Source organism: Podarcis erhardii (assembly GCF_964252035.2).
Source record: "Podarcis erhardii genome assembly, chromosome: 9".
NCBI classification, from domain to species: Eukaryota; Metazoa; Chordata; class Lepidosauria; order Squamata; family Lacertidae; genus Podarcis; species Podarcis erhardii.
Window position 1 is genome coordinate 12,594,779 of NC_138512.1, and position 22,375 is coordinate 12,617,153.

A 22,375-nucleotide genomic window follows, 5' to 3' on the forward strand; every position below is an offset into this window, starting at 1 on the left:
AGACAACTTTCTAGCTATGTCAAAAAAATAGTTTCAAAACAGGTGAAGCCAAAAGCCAATAAACCTATGATATATATCCAGTAACATGCAAAGTTTGTTAGCCTCATAGTAATTTGCTACAGAACAGAAACAATAAGCCATGCATTCTAATATCCCCTGCTTCACAATAGGTATTTTATGTGTTCTAATTACAGTGAATGCATACTGTGACCACATTAGTTCAAATGCATCAAACAATGTGGTTAAGATTATTTGGTGGAACCCAAGACTCTTATATAAAAGCGCTCACTCAACAGACATGTTCAATACTTAAAATATTAAAACAGAAGAATTTGAACTTTCCATTTTAGAATGTGGAAATCACCGTAGTAGGTTTGTAAAACCTATAGATGTCAGATTAAAAGAGCACAAAATATGAATTCAAAATGGGCAGGAAGGTAGTTTCATGGTTAATAACCAGATGATCTTCTAGGAAGTTTGGTTCTCCTAATATGTGCTAGAATCAGAGGAAGATTTTATAGTTTGCTTTTTTGAATCTGCTAGGAAACAAAAATAAGAGGTCACAGCAAGCCCCCTCAATTACTGACAGGGTTGGGTCCTGCCATTGCTGCTACAGAAAAGAGCAAAGGCACTATTGGAATAGCAAGTGCTAGTATGAACAAGAATCTTTCTTCCACAGCACAGAGTGGAAAACAGGGCCACCAAAGCTACGACACAGGACTCTCTGCACTTCCAAGAAAGGTTGCTAAGCAACAGTGACAGACTCTTAAGATATTTGTTTCTTCTGGGCACGCCAATGAGCTGAAGTGTTGGCTCCCCAAGGAGAATGGAAGGAAAGTATTTTGCTCAGCAGCCTTTTCTTCCTGTGTGACACTTTGAGGAGCGTCTACTCTGTTGACCAGCAACCACAAAGTTTCCAATTCCAGGACACCTCAACTATAGAGAACAAGGCTGAGCAAGTCCCAGCCTTGAAGTAATTCACATTATTACACATCAGCATGTGAACATGCTGGTTTGTATCCGACATTTAAATAAAATGCCCATTTACATATGCGGCACCAGTCTATAGTAGCTCAAAGCTTCCGACATTGGAAGTCGATATTATCAACTATATTGGATGGGAAGACAGGAAATGATAAGAACCCAAAGCAATAACAACAAACCACAGTAGGATATGAGACTTTTTTAAAAAAAAGCTAAGGCGTCTCTCACAAGGAGATCTTTGGAAGTCCTTCGAAATATTGTTAAAATTTTTGTCCAGATTCATTTTGCCCAAGGGATTTGGCTAATCAAGAATAGCTTCTAATGCAACGTTCTGTACTTGGATATACGCCTGAGTATAGGCATGGAAACAGTGACAGTGCTCCCAATTCCAAAGATGTAAAAGGCACAAGCTGCAAATATACACATAATAGCCTTTCATAGCTGACACGCTGTGCATACATTTGAATATATGTATAGCCAGGTGGAAAGTGTTGCCGCAGAAGCCCCCTAACAGGTAACAGAATACAACTAGAGCAGTGTTTCCTAAACTGCAGCCCAAGTGACCACAAACAGTCTAATGCTCTTGTCTTACCAACCACCTGAAAGAACATGCTGAAAAGCAGTTCTTTTTGTAAAGCCTTTGAAAAGGCACCATCAGAGCAATTGACACTGTGAGCAACTGTCTCGTGTAATGGCCGCCACAAAGGTCTTTCAAGCAACCTACCATGCGGCTGTTGCAGTTTAAGAATCAATGGACTAGTAGTAATTTGACTGCTACACGATCTCTAACAATGCCTTCCCTCTCTTCATACTGTGAGCTCTGTCTTTTGGCTGAAGTACATAATACCAGCTATACCACAGTGCAGAAGCAGCCAAATTTTAATTCAGGTTTTTTCCTGCTGTCTTCCCACATGACAGCCATAACATAAAAGAATATCTATATAGGAAAATGGTTCAGAATATAATAAAAAGATTAAGACCATCTGGACTAAAGGTTACTTTTTATAACAGTAATTAGCCTCTCCTAACCTCTAAATCGATCATAAAATCAATGGAGAATTAATTATTATGTAGTGTATATGCAATTCCTTGGGTTTCAACTCCACCAAGGATGGAAATATAGTTAAGGTTTCTATAGATACTTCAATCTGCCATCAAATAAATGCCTTTTGTCTTCAGCTGCAGCAGAATACATTAGTTAACTGTCAGAACACATTAGTGTTAGTCCTAAACGTACTTAGGGCTACTGTGTTAGTACAGGTGCTTGCTTGGAAAGTTAAAAATGAGAAGATGCAACTGAAATGGCTTGCTTATGTGTCTAGTTGTAATGAGTACACAAGGGTGCAGTATGGAAAGCAAGTCATTTGCTAGGCAATTTAAAGCAACGGAAGAAATCTTCGCAGTATATCCATCTCTCTTGCGGTTTACATCAAAGAGCAGTGCATAAGCTGAACGGTCAATTCACTTTCTACACATGCTTTTACAAAAAGATTTATTCCTCAGGTCCTACTTTGTCTTTACTGTAGTTGTTTGTGCAGGATGTTTCTTGTCTTGCTGCTAGTCACATACAATTTAGAAAAATTTTACAAATTTCAAACTGTCTTTCTGAAAGTCTCTTCTGACATATATGCTTACAATGTCTGACAAATGAGGCAACTGCACACCTAAAGTTTGAAGCAGCAAAGCCAACATGGCATATGTTTTTATCAGCAGCACATTAGAGCAATCCTGTCTATTAATTCAAAAATCAGCAGAATACACAAAATAAAGCTATTTTCTTGCACCTCCAGGTTGTGTCATGAAGTATTACCGGCAAAGCACAACCTGTTCTATTGAAATTTATTTTTACTGTCACACAGCTGACTGTGCTAAGGTGAATCCGTTCCATTTGATCCAGGAGGAAGAAATGTGGTTTACAGATATTGCTCCAAATCAGGGCCCTAGCCAAACCTGCTCCAGATCTTCCAGTATCTGCAGGACATTAAAGGCTAGTGCGGCGTTTTATACTGCGTATCTCTAGCACAGCTAAGTCAGAAATAGCTGCAACAGACTACAAGATCTAGGGATCTGTACATTCCTTCTGACATTTTATATGAAGAAAAAAAAAAATAATATAAAAAAATTCCTTCCAGTAGCACCTTAAAGACCAACTGAGTTAGTTCTAGGTATGAGCTTTCGTGTGCATGCACACGAAAGCTCATACCTAGAACTAACTCAGTTGGTCTTTAAGGTGCTACTGGAAGGAATTTTTTTATTTTGTTTTGACCATGGCAGACCAACACGGCTACCTATCTGTAACTGGAACTATTTTATATGAAGGTGAGCACAGCCCCCTAATCAAAAAGAAATGGCTACAACTGGTCAAGAACTTCTTCAGCAACTACAACTGCAAAAGGCGGTGTGTCAGGGAGGGAAATACTAATACTGTGCTGAAGGCAAGTCCCCAAAACAACATCTTCTTTTACACCTTGTCCCCGTGCACCAGAGCCAGGGTTCGCTTTTGCAACGGGTTCTGCAATCACATCCCTGGAACGTTAGAGAAATGGGAGTTCCACACACCAGGCTCTTTATCCCTTTAGCTTCTTTCGCATGGAAAGAATATACAAAGAAGCATACAGCTCACCTCACATGGAGAGAGCAATTGAATTGCTGTTTCATGTGTCCAGCCAGTCAGGAGCACAGCTTCTTTAACTGGAGGAAACCATACTGCTGAATCAAATGACTAAGGACACTGGTGACTGCTCCCAACTCAGATGTGCCAGCATGCAGCAAGAGACTTAAGTTAATGAAAGCCGTAGGGGAGGGATACCTCAGCACATTCACTACTATCTACAATCACACAGTGAACCACAGAAACCGCCACCGTAAAGCACTCCACCTCCCCCCTCAATATTCCAAGACTGTGGATAGGGATTACAGCTATTTTGTCAAGCAGAAAACGTTCAGGTTTTCCCACTTCAATTGCATCCTACTATCTTGTTGCAGAGAAAGTAGCAACTTGGATTCCTCAAGTATTAAGTTGGAACTCGTTGGAACAGAAAGAAAAAGGAATTTCATTATGCTCATTTTATGATACAGGATAGATTCCTCCGGATCCCATCTGCAACCTAGCGGGATGATCTGGGCCAAATACTGGACTGCGAGGATGTTGTGAAAGAGAAAATATGTGGAAATCTCTCTTGCAGAACAGTGAAGAAAATCATTTTGAACTGTTTACAAATTGTCTTTGACTTCCTCCAAATTAAGTACATGCAATAGCTTTATTTCACAGCTGTGCTGCTGATTTCGCGGTCAGATCAGGACTTTGGGGGAGTCACCATATTCAGAGCACAACATCTTTTGATTTGTCTATATGTTCTCTGTATCTGTTTTTAGAGTACAAAGAGGATATAACAACTGAAACCTAACATCAATAAGGGATTTGCTTACAGGACCTAGATGAGGTAGTTTAGAAGTGGAAAACACTGTGAGTTTACTGCAAGAAGACAGAATTGAACAGATATGCTACACGCAGTTTACACATTTAGAACCTTTGAAAAGTGGCTTGCACATCACCTTAAATAATAACACTACACACCTAGAACGGTTTAAAGAGGGCAATCAGCAAATTAGAAACTTTTACAGAAATAGAAATCTCTTTTCCAATCTTGACTTTTAAAAGCAATCTTTTGTTTAGATTGGTTATAAACTCATTTGGGGAAGCATGCACAAATTTCATTCCACTAGTGCAACAGCCATTCTGCAAGGGGGAACCTTCTGAATGGAACAATGAAATCTGAGGTGTTACATTTGTGAAGTATATTCATAGATAGCCTCTTATGACTTTGATTCCAGTAAATGCAATGTTTTGAAATGAAACCTTTTAAATAATTTTTAAAAACCCTCTTGATTATAAAGTCCTGAGCAGGTGCCAGCTATGAGGTTATGCAAAAATAAAGAGGAAGGACATTCTCCTTGAGATGCAAGTACAATTTTTCTCAGTCTACATTTTAACTACTGTTTGTCTATTTAGTGTATTTCAACTGTAATCCACACAGAGCTTTTCTTATTAAACTTTTCTTATGAAACTGCTGAAAAATAAGTAGTTAGTAACTCCTAAAAGAAAATTCTTTTTTAATATAGAGCAAAAACCTCATGTGCAACCTTTATGAGAAAAAAAATCTCAGAAATACCTCTTGTCCAGTAAGAAAAAGTAGAAGATCTCCTTCCTCCTCTTCGCACATATGAATCTGGATTACTGTACGAATAGCTGCCTCAAGGTAATCCCTTTCCGGTTCTGGGGTATAAAAGATCTCCACAGGATGCGTACGGCCAGGAATAGTGAGGAGAGGACAGTTGTCAAAATAAATCTGAAATTTGCCAGCATCAAGAGTTGCACTCATAACTATAACCTGCAATATTAAAGGGGAAAGGTGTTATTTGGAAGCTGGCTCCCACATACCAATTCTTAGGTACACTAAAATGTACCGTATCAAAAACATGATCACACAGTCACATTCATATTTGCTTAAGTTACTATCCTATGTACACTCACTTGGGAATTCATTGAGACATTCTTTTGGATAAATACACAAAGGAATGTACTGTGTGTTTAATAAAGCAAACATTGGGGAAGAAAGGGGTGAACAAAGTTGCTAAAATATTACTTATAACCTAAGGTTTTCCATGAATTATAAAAGTTCCCACTATGAACAAATTTCAAGCACACATACAAAATGCAAACCTTATTTAACATGTGCAAAGCAATCCAGTAGTGAGAACATCTTCTACAAATGTGTTTTCCAACATTCTACATTTGATATATACTACTGACCTTTAAATCAGATCTTTGCCTTACAACCTCTTTTAGAACTCCCATCAAAATATCGGTAGCCAGTGTTCTTTCATGGGCTTCGTCAAGAATTATTACTCCATAACGTTCCAGCAAAGGGTCATTCATAGCTTCACGTAGTAACATACCATCAGTCATGTACCTGAACAGGAAACCAATATTTTAATCCCAGATACAGGATGTTTTTCTTCTTCCCTTACTTCATACAGAAAATGCTCTTAACTTTCTCCTATCTTCTTCTTCCTGAACTTGGAAGGATTAAACTGTACACAGTCCAATGTTTTTTGTCAGTGTTAGCACCACACTTACTCTGTTTCCCTTGCAATCTTGGTTGATATAGCCATGAGTTAATAGTGTTAATAATGGCAGCAAGGTATGTCTAGCTGCTTAGGGGAAGTGCAATGTCATTGCCAGCTTTCCTGTTTGAAAGCAAGAAATACCACACAGATCCCTCTCTATCACGACCATGTTTATGGTACAGTATATATACCCACCAACTAAAAATTACAGGGTAGACCTCTTTTATCCCTTGCACAGAATGTGTGCATTTTTCTTTAGCCTAGCCATTAAAAACATACTGCAGACACCCCAGGTCAATGGTCTTTGTATTTCTGACAAGCAATACTTGTCTACTTTTGGAGAATGTAAACTTATCTATGCTGAGTGGAACCTATCCGCTTGTGCTGCAGCAAGTGTCTCTGTTCTGGGCCAGAACAATGAGTCATATAGAGATGCAGCAAGTAGTTCCCTTTGTGGATAGGTACCGTACATGGGTCTCAAAAGAAACCTCTAATTTGTTTTTTCCTCACTGCACTCCCACCGTTCTCTCATAGCACAGTGTTTGGGAACTGCTATTCTAGCCTCATTTCTTTATTTCTTTTTCTTTTTTTTTTGTATAACCCTCATCTCTTTGCATTCACACAAGGACACCCATAGTACATGCAGGTTTTGAACACAGCTTTCCCCCTTTAAAAGCCATGGAACCAGAAAACAGGTTCAGAGAACCTCCAGGAACAAAGGCAGTATGCTGTGGAGCACAAGTGGGGAAGAGTGCTGCTGCTGCGCTCACGTTCTGCTTGAGAGCTTCATAGGACTCTAGTTAGCCGCAGTAACAACAGGATGCTGGGCCTTTGGTCTGATGCAGCAGAGCTGCCCTCACCTGATCTCATGTATGATGTCATGTGTGAGGCAGGTAAGACCTGCCTCAATCACAAAAGGGTTTGCAGACACTTGAGAAGCACTCTGCGAGTGCCAACAACCAGCTGATTGTCAGGTCTTACAAAAGCCACACACAGAGTTTTCCAAGACCCCAATGATCAGCTGTGCTTTGCAGGCAGTGCCTTTGCTCACACAGTTTGAGTTCAAAAATGGGTTAATCGGGTGACTGACAGGCGGACAACATTGTTCAGCTATCAACCAGACCACTGATTGGATTCAGTTTTTCACCCCTCATTTAGATACTCAGTGGGGGCTCAAATCTGCATAAATTGAATCAGTGAGGTGCCCCTAAAAACATAAACGTATGTGAGGACAACTAAGTGTTTCATATTTGTAACACACGTTTAGAATATTCAACAACAGTAACTCTCATTTGGTGAGTTGAAATGGTTTTTTTTCAAATTCAAAATAATTATGCATTCAGCCCTCAATATACTCCCCACTGATTGGCATACATTGTCCTATTAGCAATGCAGTACACTAGAGATCCGTAACAGCCCTGCTCAAACCCTTACAAAATATAGTCACACCCATTCATGTCATTTTTAAAGGCAACTATACTCTCTAATGATTCTTAAGCTGCAGAAGAAGCAGATTTGTACTTTTAGATGCATTTGCAGTGATGCTATTAGTGACACTACCTGATTAATAGTCTCCTCTGAAAATATTGTTTGGATGAAGAAATTAAGCAAAGTTAACTTGGTACACTACACAGTTTCCTCTTCAGGGACTTGTCCATATTGCATTTCAGGAGGAAATCTCTATTGTAAACCACTTAGAGCTTTTCCCAAAATAAAGTAGTATGTATTTTTTAACTAATAAACAAATAACCTATTACACATGTTGGCATTTACATGTTCCTCCACACTAACCCAGGGAGAAAGTAACAAAAGAATTGCATGTGTCTCCCATATCACCCAAATCAAACATTTCTATCTTTCCACAGACAGACTGGGTGGTCTGAGAGACACCATGGTCAAATAAATGTGATATACTTTACTACAGCATAGTGAAGTTGTTACTTTCTACATGCACTGAATAGAACAGACATATGAATGCTCACAGCTCTTCCCAAGCTGAGATGTCTCCCTCAAATATAAGCTAGCGAGCAAGCAATTTTGAAAGCCTCTCCTCCCAAGATGGTTGATTTTAGGAAAAGGTGGCATTCAATACTTACTTCAGAATAGTTTTTGCACTACTGCAGTCTTCAAATCGAATAGAGTACCCAACTTCTTGTCCTAACATGACATCCATCTCATCAGCAACTCGCTGGGCCACACTCATTGCGGCAACTCTTCTGGGCTGGGTACAAGCAACACCTCGCTTTGGCCCTGGCAGTGACCGCATATAATCAACGCACCACTGAGGAATCTATCAGGAAAAATCTTCGGTATATTATTTGTATTTCTAAAATGTATCAGAGTTGTCAAATGATAAATACAAATAGGCCCTTATTCAAGAAGCTTGTATTAAACTGACACAAGCAGGGAAGAAAGCGGCAACAGTCATAGGAACTTGTGTTCAATGCACATTAAAATGACCAAATATAATAGCCACCAGTGACTATGAAACTAAGTGCTGAAGTGTTTTACTTAGCCTCCATATTTACTGAAGATAAATATCAGTCTTTCAGACAGTTACTATTCAAAGAACGTGTAAATCTATGACAAAGCGTTCTGCTTGCAACTCCAATAGCTAAAAAATTGGATCATATTACTGTGAAAAGTTGTACACTAATATGAAAATAAGTGCTTCTGTAAAAGGGTAAAAGATAAGACATTTTAAAAAATACTAAGGTAACTGGTTTAGTACAGCCTAACAAGAGATAAACTAGGATACACAGTAGCAAAAGGGACACAGAATTTTTTTTTAACCCAATTAAATGAACTCAAAAGCAAAGTACTAATTTTTCCCCCAGTGTCTACTTTGTTTAACCTCCAACCACTGAATGCAACGCTATTTCATACGAGAGCATCAGCATGTAAAACACACAACTTCCCTCAAATGCAAACAGAATATAATGGGTTCAAATCAATGTGGCTCAAAAATCTGCAGGTTTTGGGGTGTGAATGGTATGTTTAATGCCATTCTGAAAGCTGCTTTTAGAAACAGAGTATTATACATTCATCTTTGAGACAAGTGGCTGTTGAATTGAGAGAGGAGAGGCAGAGGACTGAGAGAGGAAAGGCGCTAAATTCCTATTTAAGACAGTCAGGAGGAGGAGCAATAAAAGAAGACATATTCCCCAATTTCATATAAACGATTACCTTGTATCTATCTTGACTATGCAAAAATGCAGGGATAGGAATTTGAAGCTTGACCTGAATTAAGCTGTTTAATAAAACAGCAGAACAATGGAGTTCATATTGATGTTCTGCAGGGACTAAGCAAAGTAGCCTTAAACTACAGAGACCTAATGGTGATGCTACGGCCAACAACCAAAGATAAACTGGCATGATCTTTAAGTGACTGCTTCAAGAAGAGAAGATACACATTTTCATTTTATGACTCCTAATGCTTCAATACATGAGCAAGGAAGATGAAAGATGTGAACTAAAATAACTTAATGCAACACGGGTACTCAATCAGCTGGCAATACTTGGAAAATGTCCTGATTAAACTGGAGACTATATCAAGTGAGGATTCCAATGAATGCTTAATCCTACCATTAAGAACATCCTGGCTACCACCCTTTGGTTAACAAGATCTTCCCTGGGGGGGGGGGGGAATCTGCTATAGCCTCTTCCTAGCAAGCTAAGGAGAGCTTTTAGCTATGCAATTTTCTACACATTTCCTCTAGCATTCTTTCGAGAGGAAAAACAATCGTATCCCATATAAAGATTACGGAAGGAGACTGAATTACTCTAGTCTTATTACTTATATGCTCCTGGATAAGGAGATTTGACACAAATGATTGGCAAGCACTATTGACAAAATGAAATCCTGACCTGTGGCAAAGAAGAATGAATGCCTGTGGGGAAGATCTATCTGCCATATTTGTTGTTGTGTTTTTGCATTTGAAAATAACTTTAAATGTGGCTATTATGAAAGCAGGTGTTATACCCTGTCAGTTCACTGAGGCAGTGTGTGTTCCTGAAACCAAGAGGCTGGCTATTTAAGACATAGCTACAAACAGCAAGCCAGAACAAAAGCTATAATATCAATTAGGAATATGATTTTGGCAATGGTTTAGTCTGGTGCAATTATGCAAGAGTTTTTGCAGAACTGCCTTAAGATTACTTCAGGACAGATATCCTGTCAAACTAATATGTCAAAATAAAATCCAAATATTGCTGTAAGGATCCCAATTATTATTATTTACAGAATTTATATATCACTTTTCAAGCAGACCTTGTTAAGCACTTCACATAAGGTATCATACAACTTACCACACTACTTTCACATTAGGTATCCATAGTGTGGAATTCCCAAGCTTCATTCACTTTTTACTGTATATCCACACAACAGTGTCATTTAATCACTGTCATTCTGTATCGCCCACCCCCCCCCCCCCAGGTTCTTCTATCTTTTTTCATACTGGAAGAAAGCCTGCCCCTTTTTAGAAGAATGGAAGAGTAGTTCAATCTCCACTAGATGCCTTTAAGTGTTACTCTTCTGTCTTTTCCAAAGGGGGCGTTTAAGAGGTGGGAATTGACATTTCCAGAAATAAACCTATCACAGCTCAGAACATGCCATTTTATTTTTTAAAAAACAATTTTTAAATTTCCGCTAAAATACTTTATGAAACAGAAGTACAGTGCTATAACCCTGCTGCTATAATGGTAATTTATGATGCAAGAGCATTTAATCAATTTAATTACTGATTAAAGGGGGGAGAATGGCACCTAGCATGCATGTTCTATTGTATGTGTGTAGAATGTCATGGTGTGGACAGAACATACAGTGTGATGTAAACACTGAAAAAGTGCATACTTCTGATAGCCACCCATCTGGAGGCAGCCTAGGCAGCTGGAACAATCCCTACACAATGAGTCTTGAAACAAAAATATACAAGCATAAGGAATTACTCACTCACAAAACTTATCATCACTAGAAAACATCAGTCTAGTGAGAAGAGTATTGGGTTAGAATCAGGGGAACAGGCCCAAATCCTCACTCTGCCAAGAAGATCATTAAGAATTTTTGGTCCGACACTCTTAACAAAACCTGCATCACATGTTAAAAGGTAAAGGTAAAGGTACCCCTGCCTGTACGGGCCAGTCTTGACAGACTCTAGGGTTGTGCGCTCATCTCACTCTAAAGGCCGGGAGTCAGCGCTGTCCGCAGACACTTCCGGGTCACGTGGCCAGCGTGACAAGCTGCATCTGGCAAGCCAGCGCAGCACACGGAAACGCCATTTACCTTCCTGCTGGTAAGCGGTCCCTATTTATCTACTTGCACCCGGGGGTGCTTTCGAACTGCTAGGTTGGCAGGCGCTGGGACCGAACGACGGGAGCGCACCCCGCCGCGGGGATTCGAACCGCCGGCCATGCGATTGGCAAGTCCTAAGCGCTGAGGTTTTACCCACAGTGCCACCCGCGTCCCTGCATCACATGTTACCACTCGGCAAACCATCGTCTGGACCCTGATTCTTTGCTGTATCTCCATTTCATGGGAGCTAGATGCCTCCACAAGAAAGAAAAGGCTAAATTGTTCCGAATTCATCAGAGAATGCAGAAGATGAATAGCTTTGATAGTCACTTTGATAGTCATAACATCCTAGCCTATAATAAAATATTTACTGTATTTTAGATACCCAAGATGTTAGACCCTGATGACTCTTTAACAAGAACACAAATATTCACTGCATCATACTTTTCCTCTTTGTTTTAGAGCAGAGTTCTTTTCTACAAAACTGATTCTTCACCTTTTTTTGGAAAAACCATTTGCAGTAATACCTGCAATGTATGTTTCAAAAAGTCCATGTATAAGTTATTGGTTTGTGAACAGGTTAGAACAAAAATAAAAAACAAAGGGGGAAGCAAGATAGAACAGGTAACATTCAATACCACGTAGCTAAAATGTCCATGAGGAACCCTTGTGGTTGTGCTTAGATTAAGTATGAGTAATAGTCATTTTTCCTATATGTTACCAATGAAACAGTATAAAGTGCTGGTATATTGACTCAAAGTTAAGATAGTAATTTATGCTTAAATTTAAATTTAGATCAACCAGATTGAGCCAAATGCTGATGAGGGGGATTGTTCATTTTCTGAAATACGGGCATATATTATGAAATTTTAAACCACATAAGAGGAAAGCCATCTTTCTTGATCTGTCCACATGTCAACTGTATTTTATTTTTTAATCTCTCAATGAGGGCTGTTTCCCAAACTGTTTTGTACCAATTGTCTATCCTTCTACCAGAAAGGTCTTTCCAGTATCTGGTTATGATGCATCTCACCACTTGTAATAAATGACTTATTAATTCTTCATTATGTAAATCCATATCGTTGTCTTCAAATGAATTTAATAAAGCTAATTCTGGTTCAACTTCTATTTTTTGTTATTTTATTAATTTGCTGAAGTATCAAATTCCAGAATGTTTGAACTTCTGTATATTCCCACAACACCTGGAGATATATACCGGGTGTGGGGCAGCCCCTTCACTTATAGCTGGATATATACTATGTATATGAGTTTTGGGGTTAATTCTCTATAGCTTGCCAGAAGAGACTGAAAGGCTTTTTTGTCCAAAGTCTATTTCACTGACCTGGGTCAAATTCATAACCGAAATCACATTCACATCAATGTTTAATTGGGTCAAGTGAACCCACCAATGCATTGAGGAGGAGTTGTTGTTGTTTAGTCGTTTAGTCATGACCCCGTGGACCAGAGCACGCCAGGAACTCCTGTCTTCCTGCAGCTTGGTCAAACTCATGTTCATAGCTTCAAGAACACTGTCCAACCATCTCGTCCTCTGTCATCCCCTTCTGCCTGTGCCCTCAATCTTTCCCAACATCAGGGTCTTTTCCAGGGAGTCTTCTCTTCTCATGAGGTGGCAAGTATTGGAGCCTCAGCTTCAGGATCTGTCCTTCCAGTGAGCACTCAGGGCTGATTTCCTTCAGAATGAGAGGTTTGATCTTCTTGCCGTCCATGGGACTCTCAAGAGTCTCCTCCAGCACCATAATTCAAAAGCATCAATTCTTCGGCGATCAGCCTTCTTTATGGTCCAGCTTTCACAGTCAGCTGGATATATACTCATATACCTATATGAGTTTTAGGGTTAATTCTCTATAGCTTGCCAAGAGACTTAAAAAGGCTTTTTTGTCCAAAGTCTATTTCACTGACCTGGGTTAAATTCATAACCAAAATCACATTCATGTTGATGTTTAATTGGGTCAAGTGAACCTACCAATGCATTGAGTAGAATTCTATATAGATTGTGGGTGTTACATCTGGACCTTATCCTCAGAAGGAATTTGCAAGTCTTTCAAATGAGGCTGTTGATCTTGTGGCTGCCTTACTGATAACTGGGTTAGCCAAAACAGTGCAGATTTAGTCCATATTTCTTGGTCTGATGTTGGTTGTTGTTGTTGGCATCTGTCTGTCTCAGGAAGCAGGACACAGGAATCTGCTTGGTGTGTTGTAGTGGTCTCCTTGGCTGTTACATATCAGGCTTTTGCGAGATCTTTTCATCCTGTTTGCATCCTCCCAACCTCCATTGGAAAGGTCAGAGTATTCTTCTTCCACTGCCTCTCCTAGCTGCCATGCCAGAGGCAGGTTGATTCCAAGACTGTTGAGGAGATCTGTTGCTTCAAGTCTATTTGTTGCTGTGAGCTGTGCTGATCCTCTCATGATGATAAGACAGAAGGAAAACCCAAGCATTATTTAATTCCAGCTTCTTATTGTTTAATCGTGCAAGCACAGAGAGTTTTTCCTTTTCTTAAGTGTTCCAAAATCCAGTTCCTTCATCACCGCAACTGGGCTGTTTTTATATGTTATGGGTATTGGGTTCCTCAGTTTATTCCACATTTCCTCCTTCTTGTAACGGGCAAAGCAGACAATTATACCATGGGGGAGCTCTGTGTAACCGTTCAAAATCATCAGCCGAGATTATGAGGTCTGGAAGCAGTGATTTAGGCCACGAAGCAATAAACTGTGCAGGATCATTCTCTTCCACTCCCTCTTCAGAAGAATGAAAATGTAAATTAATTCTCCTATTTTGATTTTCTGCATCTTCATATATCTGTATTTTCTTTTTGCAATTCTTTAAACTTTTTACCATAGATTTGCCTTAATCTTTTGTTGCTGCAGTTGTTTCCGTTAAGGAATAAAGCCTCTTGTTACATTCTGCCAGTTTCGTTTCCATTGGAAGCATTGCATAGTTCTTTCTGAGTATTTTTAATAAGCTCCTTTATGACTTCTTGTTGGGCTGCAAATTCTTCTCTTAAGACATTGTTACCATTTTGTTTCTCCAGTGAGGAAGACACCTCTTTCAAGAGAGGTGCCATCTTGGCTTTGGCCTGCATTAGTGTCCTTGGGGAAGTGAGCTTTCTATCTATGTGCAGAAAGAATTGAGTGAGGCCTTTCATTTTCGGCTTTTCGGAATCCTTTTGCATTCCTCTCTCCTTTCTTCAAGGTTTGGGGTTTCTGGACAGCAGGCTCAAGCTCCAAGCTGTTTTTCTGAACCTTGGAGTAGAGCTTAAAGTTTAAGCGATCATATTCTTTCCTTCACGGCCATGCCCCCAAACTGATAGTTCTGAATGTACTGAATATTAATGTACTGAATATTAAGTATTGAAGCATTCCTTTACCAGCACATGTGGATGTTTTCTTAAGATTCCTGCCTTGCAGAGAGTTGAACTAGATAACCCTCTTGGTCCCTTCCAACTCTATAATTCTATGATTCTGAATATCTCCCTTTGATAGACTACAAATTCTTCACCACTATCAGAAATCATACTGACACCTATAGGACCAATGGTTGCAAAGCTGATGAAATGAGGAGATATATATATATATATATATATATATATATATATATATATATTGAAAATTAAGAGCAAATACACCAGAACATTTTGTTCTTGTAACAAGTCTGTTTCTGTGTAGCATTTAAAATACTGTCCTTTATGTGAACTCCCAGAGAACAATGAGCCCTGCACCTATAACTTTTGAGAGCAATATGTTCTCCACACCTGTATCAGCGACATAATTCTTTCTAGAGAAAGAATAATTCTTTCTAGATCTAACACTACTACAAACCAGACGGCAATCTACATAGGCAACAAACAGTCATTTTATACTGTCAAAGGATAGAAAACAAAGCAATTCAGTTGCTATCAGTGAAAAAGAATTGGAATACATTGGTTTTTTCTATTAAGCCAGTAGCCAGCTTCAGAAAAATACGGTTTGAGTAAGTGCCTTCCCATACTTTCTTACCATGATTATAAGTCCACCACATCCAAGTAACCAGAATAGCAGTTATTTGTAGATTAACACAGGCTTGTATTGAGCAATTCAAACATCACTGAACCTTTTATGAAAAGGTAACAGACCCTGAAGAGACAGACAGAGTACCAGAGGTGGGGGAGGAGAGTGAAATCTCATTACATCATTTTCTAGTCATTAAGCAACTGAAAGGTTCATTAAACAGATCTTGCTCAAAAGGGTAAGACCTGTGATGTGTCACTGCACAGCGAATTTCGTTAAGGACACTGAAATATTGCCAGTACAACACTTAATACTTTCACAGAATCCTTCCAAACATTTAACACCTGCTGCACACCACAAAATCTTTACAAATGAATAAAGGTTGGGAAAATAACTTACCTGTGTTGTTTTGCCAGAACCTGTCTCACCAACAAGTACGAAAGACTGGTGTCTGATCAGAATATCAGTAAATCTTTCCTTATATTCCCAGACAGGGAGCTGAAGTCGTTTCTTTAAGATTTCATAGTAACGAGGTGTATGTGGTAGATTTGTAAATGGATTAATACCCTGTGGAAGAACAGCTGGCTTTAAAGGTGGCAACCCAACACCAGGAAGGAGTGCAGAATTGGTTGATGGGCGTAAATCCTTTTCCTTATCTCTTTCCCTGTCACGGTCTCTATCTCGATCCCTGTCACGGTCTTTGGACCGGTCATCACGATCCCGTTCACGATCTCGATCCTTCCTAAATGATTTCCAGGACAAAGAAAGATAAGTTACATTGAAATAACCATAGTAAAGGCTCTCTATTACAAAATTTCCTTATTGGAAATAAACAAGCCCATGTTTGTATTGGTTCTAGGTTACCTTTACCTCTATATAAGATATTCTAGAATGATTTGCCATGTAGACAAGTCATTCTGGGTTTTTAGAACAGCTTCGTCATGAACTAAGCCTATAAAAATTAGGGTATTCAATTTCTGTTCTGTCTTGCTTTGCAAGTCTGAAAATACAAATGCAGGGCCTGAAAGCTTTTTATTTGAAACAGATAAGCACTAAGGAATTAAATGCCAGGGTTTCAAACTCCCCAACCCCAGGAAATTCCTTCCACACTGACATGTGCCAAGGAACCTCCATATATCTACAACTGAATCCTTAGGTAAGGCATATGATTCCTACAGGTGTTCTTGGGTGCACAATCAGGGCACTGGCCATGTTTCTTGGGCTTCACCGTTGCTCCACATGAATTGAGAGCACATCTATAAGACACCCAAAATTGCCTGTTTCAAGAGGCAATCTGCAGTGCTCTTGTGTTTAAGGGAAGCTATCTGCAATCACTGGAGAAACTACTGAAAAGCATCCAAACTGGTCATATGTATATTATTGATATAAATCAAGTTTGATTTTTTTTCAATTCATAGATCTCTTGAACAATCCTGCATACTAAATTTGTTATGATAAAACACCCACATCCAACGACATACAGCCTATATTCTACCTAGCACCACAATCCAAGGATTCTCATAATGAAGACCATCTGCCTTTTGCACTCCAATTTGCTTAAAGACACGGGAACAACTGTAAAATTAAGGATTTGTGTTTGGCTCTCTTTCTGCACTTTCAAGCCAAAGATGTCAGTGGAAGACACAATATGACAATGACACAGAAAAAGGAATCTTACCAGCCAGGAAAGGAGAAAAGGTCAACAAAGTAGATGAAACAAAGAATTAGTGGTGATGATGCTGTTAACTAGCTATGATGGAGGCACAACCTAGTTCAACCCACCTCCTTCAAACCACTGAAGCATATTATATGTGGCAATAACTTCCAGGAAAATGCCTTTAAATTTAGATGGGAACATTTAATTTACCATAAGTATTTTGACCAATCAAAAAGTTGAGCTGATTAATTAGGCAGCAGATGCTTTAACTTCTCTCTTGGCAAGTCTCATCTTAAAAGAGGCTTTTGCTATTCTCCCAGACAAAAGAGGGAATTATCTAAGATTATGCTACTACAACACTCACATATACATGATCTAAAGGCAAGATTCCTATGCAAATTCAACCGACTAAGATGACCATCCTGCTTTAAATACAAGTGTTACGCACTGGTGATAGTATAGTATTGATAAACTGATACTATAACTTCCTTTGATTTATTCTATAACATACATACATACATACATAAAAATATTGTTAGTACTACTCCTTACTTTTTAGGTGGTGCGCAGTTACAAATGTGAAGTACGAAGTCCACTCTAGCTGTTTGCTGAAGCCATTTAAAGCAGTATTTCCAACCTGTGTGTCACAACCTGCTAGTTGGTTGCAATGCCTCTGCAAATGGGTTGCAGTCTTTACAAGTATAACCCAGATAATTATGGCTTTTAATCCTTAACTCGTATGATGAATACCTCTTACAGCTTCTTGGCATATTATTTTTAAAAAGGTAAAGGCATATTATAACACTGTGTTGACACTTGTAACTGTACAGCAGAAAGGCTTCAGTCTTATATTTTAATGCTTGGCGACTGGCAGCAGATCTAGTAACAGTTCATCACAAGACACTCACACCATAAGAGGCAAGCTGTTATAGTCACTCAAAACAACTCCCTCTATAAGCACCTTGTGGCAAACTGTCACTGGATCTACTGCCAGGATTAGCCAATAGTTAAGTCAAGGGTAATTTGAAGTTTGCTTAGTTGAAATAAGAAATAATATCTTTATCTTATACATTAATAATGATCTGAGACTATGTCTCACAATCATCAAACCCCACACTGACCTACTTGTTGGCAAAATGAAAGCACAGCCATACCACTTACACTTGCCAAAACGGACTTTATAGTGAATAAAACTATTAAAAATATTCTAAGTTTGCTATATCTAGCACTGCCTGTGCAGCTGTATGTTTTAAGAATATTTTTATAGCTTACGAAGCAATATCTAGCTATCAGATGCTTGGTGTTCTTACACTCCTATAAAAAAACTGAATAATTTTGTAAGCACTATAAATATTTCAAAAAATTCCACATTAATAGGGGTGTTCAGTATTTTTTTCTTGGATGCCTCAAGTAATGGTTAGAAAACGGGCAACCTTGTAGTTAAAATGCACACAATCAATGGCTGCTGAAGACCGATTGTCAAAAATTCATCTGACAATAAAACAATGGGTCACTATGCCAAGCACATTTGGACTTGTGGGTCACCATACCAAAAAGGGACCCCACTGGTAGGAAACAAAATTACTTTGTGAGATCCACCTGCCAAGTGGTATATAAATATTTTAAATAACCAAACTATATAGGACCGATTGCAGAAACTGCTTCACCTACAGCAGTTTATGTATGTATGGTTGTGTGCAACCAAAATGAGTAGACTCAGGGTGTTCTATTACAGGGGTCAGCAAGGCTTACCGGGCATGGGCCGGATCACTCCCTTGGAGCTCCTCCGTGGGCTGGGCTGGCGTAGCACGACGCCGGAAATTGCATCTGCGCATGTCCGCAGCGCCAAAAATCACTTTTGCGCATGCAAAGATGCTGAAAATCGTGCCTGCGCAGAAGCAATTTCTGGCGGCATGGAAGAGAGTCCCCGTTCCACGCCAGTTTAGGGCAGCACATGGGGACTCGCCAAGTGGGAGGCTCAGTTCAGGGGTGGCTCATGGGCCATTAAACAGCCTCCGTGGGCCGCTTCCAGCCCATGGGCCACAAGTTGGGGACCCCTGTTCTATTAGTACAGCAGCACATCAATTGCCACATGCAATGCAAGTGGGTAAAGAGTCAATTACCCACCTCTAAATATACCTTTTACATACCCACTGCTTCTGTTGAAACAGAATAGGAAATCATTGTTTCTCAATAACACAAAGAACAACTGTAAGCCTTGGGGAAGCATGATTCTTTTAAACTATGGTTGGAGACCAAATGACACCACACTTTGATTTTGGCCTCTTTTCACTAGCCACTAAACTAGAGAGAGGAAACACTTTTCTGTCGAGGTCTGCATTCTCTCAAAGTATATGTGGGTGCAAGACCAGAGTAAAAAGTGGATGGGGTCATCTTTTCTTCCTTTCTCTGCCACCGGCTTTCCTTCTTTCTCTTCCCTTCCCCTCTTTGCCCAGCAGTTGCCAAAGGACAGCTTGCTCTTACCAAAGGTCTGAACTAATCACTTTCAGAGGATTTCCTATCCTCCTCCCACTGCACCATCCATTTCTGGTGTACCCCCCCCCCATATTTCCTCACCTTCCACTCTGGGCATCCCCAGAGGGAGAATTAGGCTGAGGACCACATGCAGCTCTTGGGACACATCTTGCCCACGCCTCAGCAGATCACATTTCCCCCAAGTTCAATTATCACAGGGAAAGGTGGTTAGTTTAAAATAGAATAGAAACTTTCAGTGTCCTCCTCACAGCTGCATAACAGAAGCTGCTTCCTTTTGCAGTGGGAAGACATGCTCCCAGTGACTTGCTTTCATGGTGGGAAGCATTACTTTTCCTTTACATGTGGACTGCGTGAATACCAGCAAACAAATACAGTTGTGGGTCTGAAAGTAGCATCCTCAAAATAGCCCATTTGCTCAGGGTGAATAACTAACAGCTAACTACTAAGAAGCATCAGTATTGTAAATCAGGATTGGGATAGTGGTTAAAAAAAAATGTAAACCTATTTTTGTTCTGCTTTTCAGTCAAAAAAGGTGCCAACTCTTGTACTGACCAGCAGAAATTGAATGATTTGGTAAGAACCTAAAGCTGCTGGTTTATCAGCAGAGCGGGTAGAGGCCCTGCGGTTCCATCTCCCTCCCGTATAGCATGGTGGAATGGCTGGAACTGATCAGTTGTCAATATTCAACCAAGTATCTATTATATGGCCACATGTATGTACTATCAAATATTCCCTGAAGTTAAGAATGTCCTTGCTAAGTGGCCAGTAACATTTTTGTGGTATCAGCTGGTAGCTACAGTACAATGGAAAGCCCCTTGTTCCCAAGCCCTGCACCATTCAAGACTTTGTAAATTTCTCATTAATGTGCACATGTTCCCTGACCTACAACTTTCCTGTGACAAATACTCATACCCTGACCTCTGTGGGGGAAATGAAGGATTAATATATAGCAAAAAAACAAACACTACATGCATTTCTGAACAGGAATAACAATACGAAATTCAGAGAAGCATAAAACATATACAGCCCGCCATCAAAATGGTGCAAGTCTAGGAAAGTCAGCTACCCAGCCTGTACTAGCCAGTCAAAATTTTACCCTCTTGGACAGCTGCCTGAAGTGGAAGATGAAATGCCTAAAAATGCTCCAGCCAAACCACTTTTGATGTCACAGCACACACAAATTTGTACAAAAGCAAGGGTTCCCTATCATTTTGAGGATGTAGGTCACTAGGAATTTTAAGAGGGTATCATGGGCACCACCCTCTGGCAGCTTCCCCACCCCACTCACTCTTCCTGTCCCCCAGCCAAAAAAATATTTCAGAATATTTGAATGGTCCATTAACCAAGTTTTTTTCTGACCAAACACCAATCCTAGTTATAATAGGGACGTGGCTATCAGGCAACCTAGTTCACTCACACAACTCAACATTTAAGCTACATCACTGAAACTGTGCATACCTATACGACCAGTGTGCAAGATGGAACTTTAAATTCCACCTGCCTCTCAATATTCGTAAGCATATTATCAACCATATTTCAGTGGAGGAGGGAATTTGCTCCAGCAGTCTGTTGGGCATGTATTTCAAGTAATTCCAGGGAAGGTTTCTTTTAGATACTTGGACCCATTTAAGGCTTAGTACACAAGTGCCATCCTGCCAACCTAGCAGTTCGAAAGCACGTCAAAGTGCAAGTAGATAAATAGGTACCGCTCCAGCGGGAAGGTAAACGGCATTTCCGTGCACTGCTCTGGGTTCACCAGAAGCGGCTTAGTCATGCTGGCCACATGACCTGGAAGCTATACACCAGCTCCCTCAGCCAGTAAAGCGAGATGAGCACCACAACCCAGTCGGCCGCGACTGGACCTAACAGTCAGGAGTCCCTTTACCCTTACGTCAGAGACACAATGAGTAGTGGTTCTCAGGTCAGAATGAGGCATTTTGGCTATTCTAGATGGGACTGCATTCCCTCTGATGGAACACACACACAGTGATCTCCATGGCAAAGAGTGCCTATTGCCAGCTTCCTCCAGTATATAAACTGTGTCATTTTACTGGACAGGAATACCCCATGTTTAGACTACTGTGAAAGCCTTATGGGGCTTTCCTTATGGATGGTCCAGATGCTGCAGCTGGTCCATAATGCAGAGTCTGAGAGGTGGTCCTTATGAAAACATATCATGTTTATCCTCAGGGATCTGAACTGCCTATTAGCCATTAAGCTGATTTCAAGATCAGATTATATATTTACAAAGCCTGAAACAATTCTGAACCAGGTTACCTGAATGACTGAATCCTTCCCCTTACCCAATAGCTTGTTAAGGGCATTAAGTTTAAGATCAAATGGTTCCCAATTAGTCTTGCCACAACCTAATGATTTTTGGCTTGCGGTGATGCAGAGGCGAGCCTTTTTGTATTGGGGGCACTAGTGTTATGGAATATTCACACTGTTGAAATACAAAGACCCCCATCTGTATTGGCATTGCACTAGCTTTTCTCCATTTATGAAAAGACCTTTGCAGAATTATTATTATTAAAGGTTACCCCAACGCTTCCAGGACACAAGTGTTACTGGCCTCCCTCAAAAGAACTCATGGAGTCCTGATGACTGGCTTCAACATCAAACTATCAGTGTCAGGTATAACCAAGGACCTGTGCAGAATCTGTGCAACATATGAAAATGTTTCCATTCATGAATCAAGTGACATGCAAAAGGAAAATGCCCAGTATATATGCCATATGAACCTACACAGAACAACACAATATCCATGTCCTGGCTGTGTTGTGGATGTTATCCAATGGACATTAAATACAGGC

At 39.9% G+C, this 22,375-nt stretch overlaps 1 protein-coding gene across 1 annotated transcript in view; it reads right to left on the reverse strand.

Moving 5' to 3' along the window:
* Positions 1-22,375, reverse strand: part of DHX15 (DEAH-box helicase 15) — a 44,578-nt gene that overhangs the window by 19,690 nt on the left and 2,513 nt on the right. The window contains exons 2-5 of the mRNA XM_081876261.1: positions 15,809-16,151; positions 8,211-8,404; positions 5,798-5,957; positions 5,157-5,375 (exon numbers count right to left, since the gene is read on the reverse strand). Of these exons, the coding sequence (XP_081732387.1) occupies positions 5,157-5,375; positions 5,798-5,957; positions 8,211-8,404; positions 15,809-16,151 (916 nt within the window). The remainder of the gene's footprint in view (positions 1-5,156; positions 5,376-5,797; positions 5,958-8,210; positions 8,405-15,808; positions 16,152-22,375) is intronic.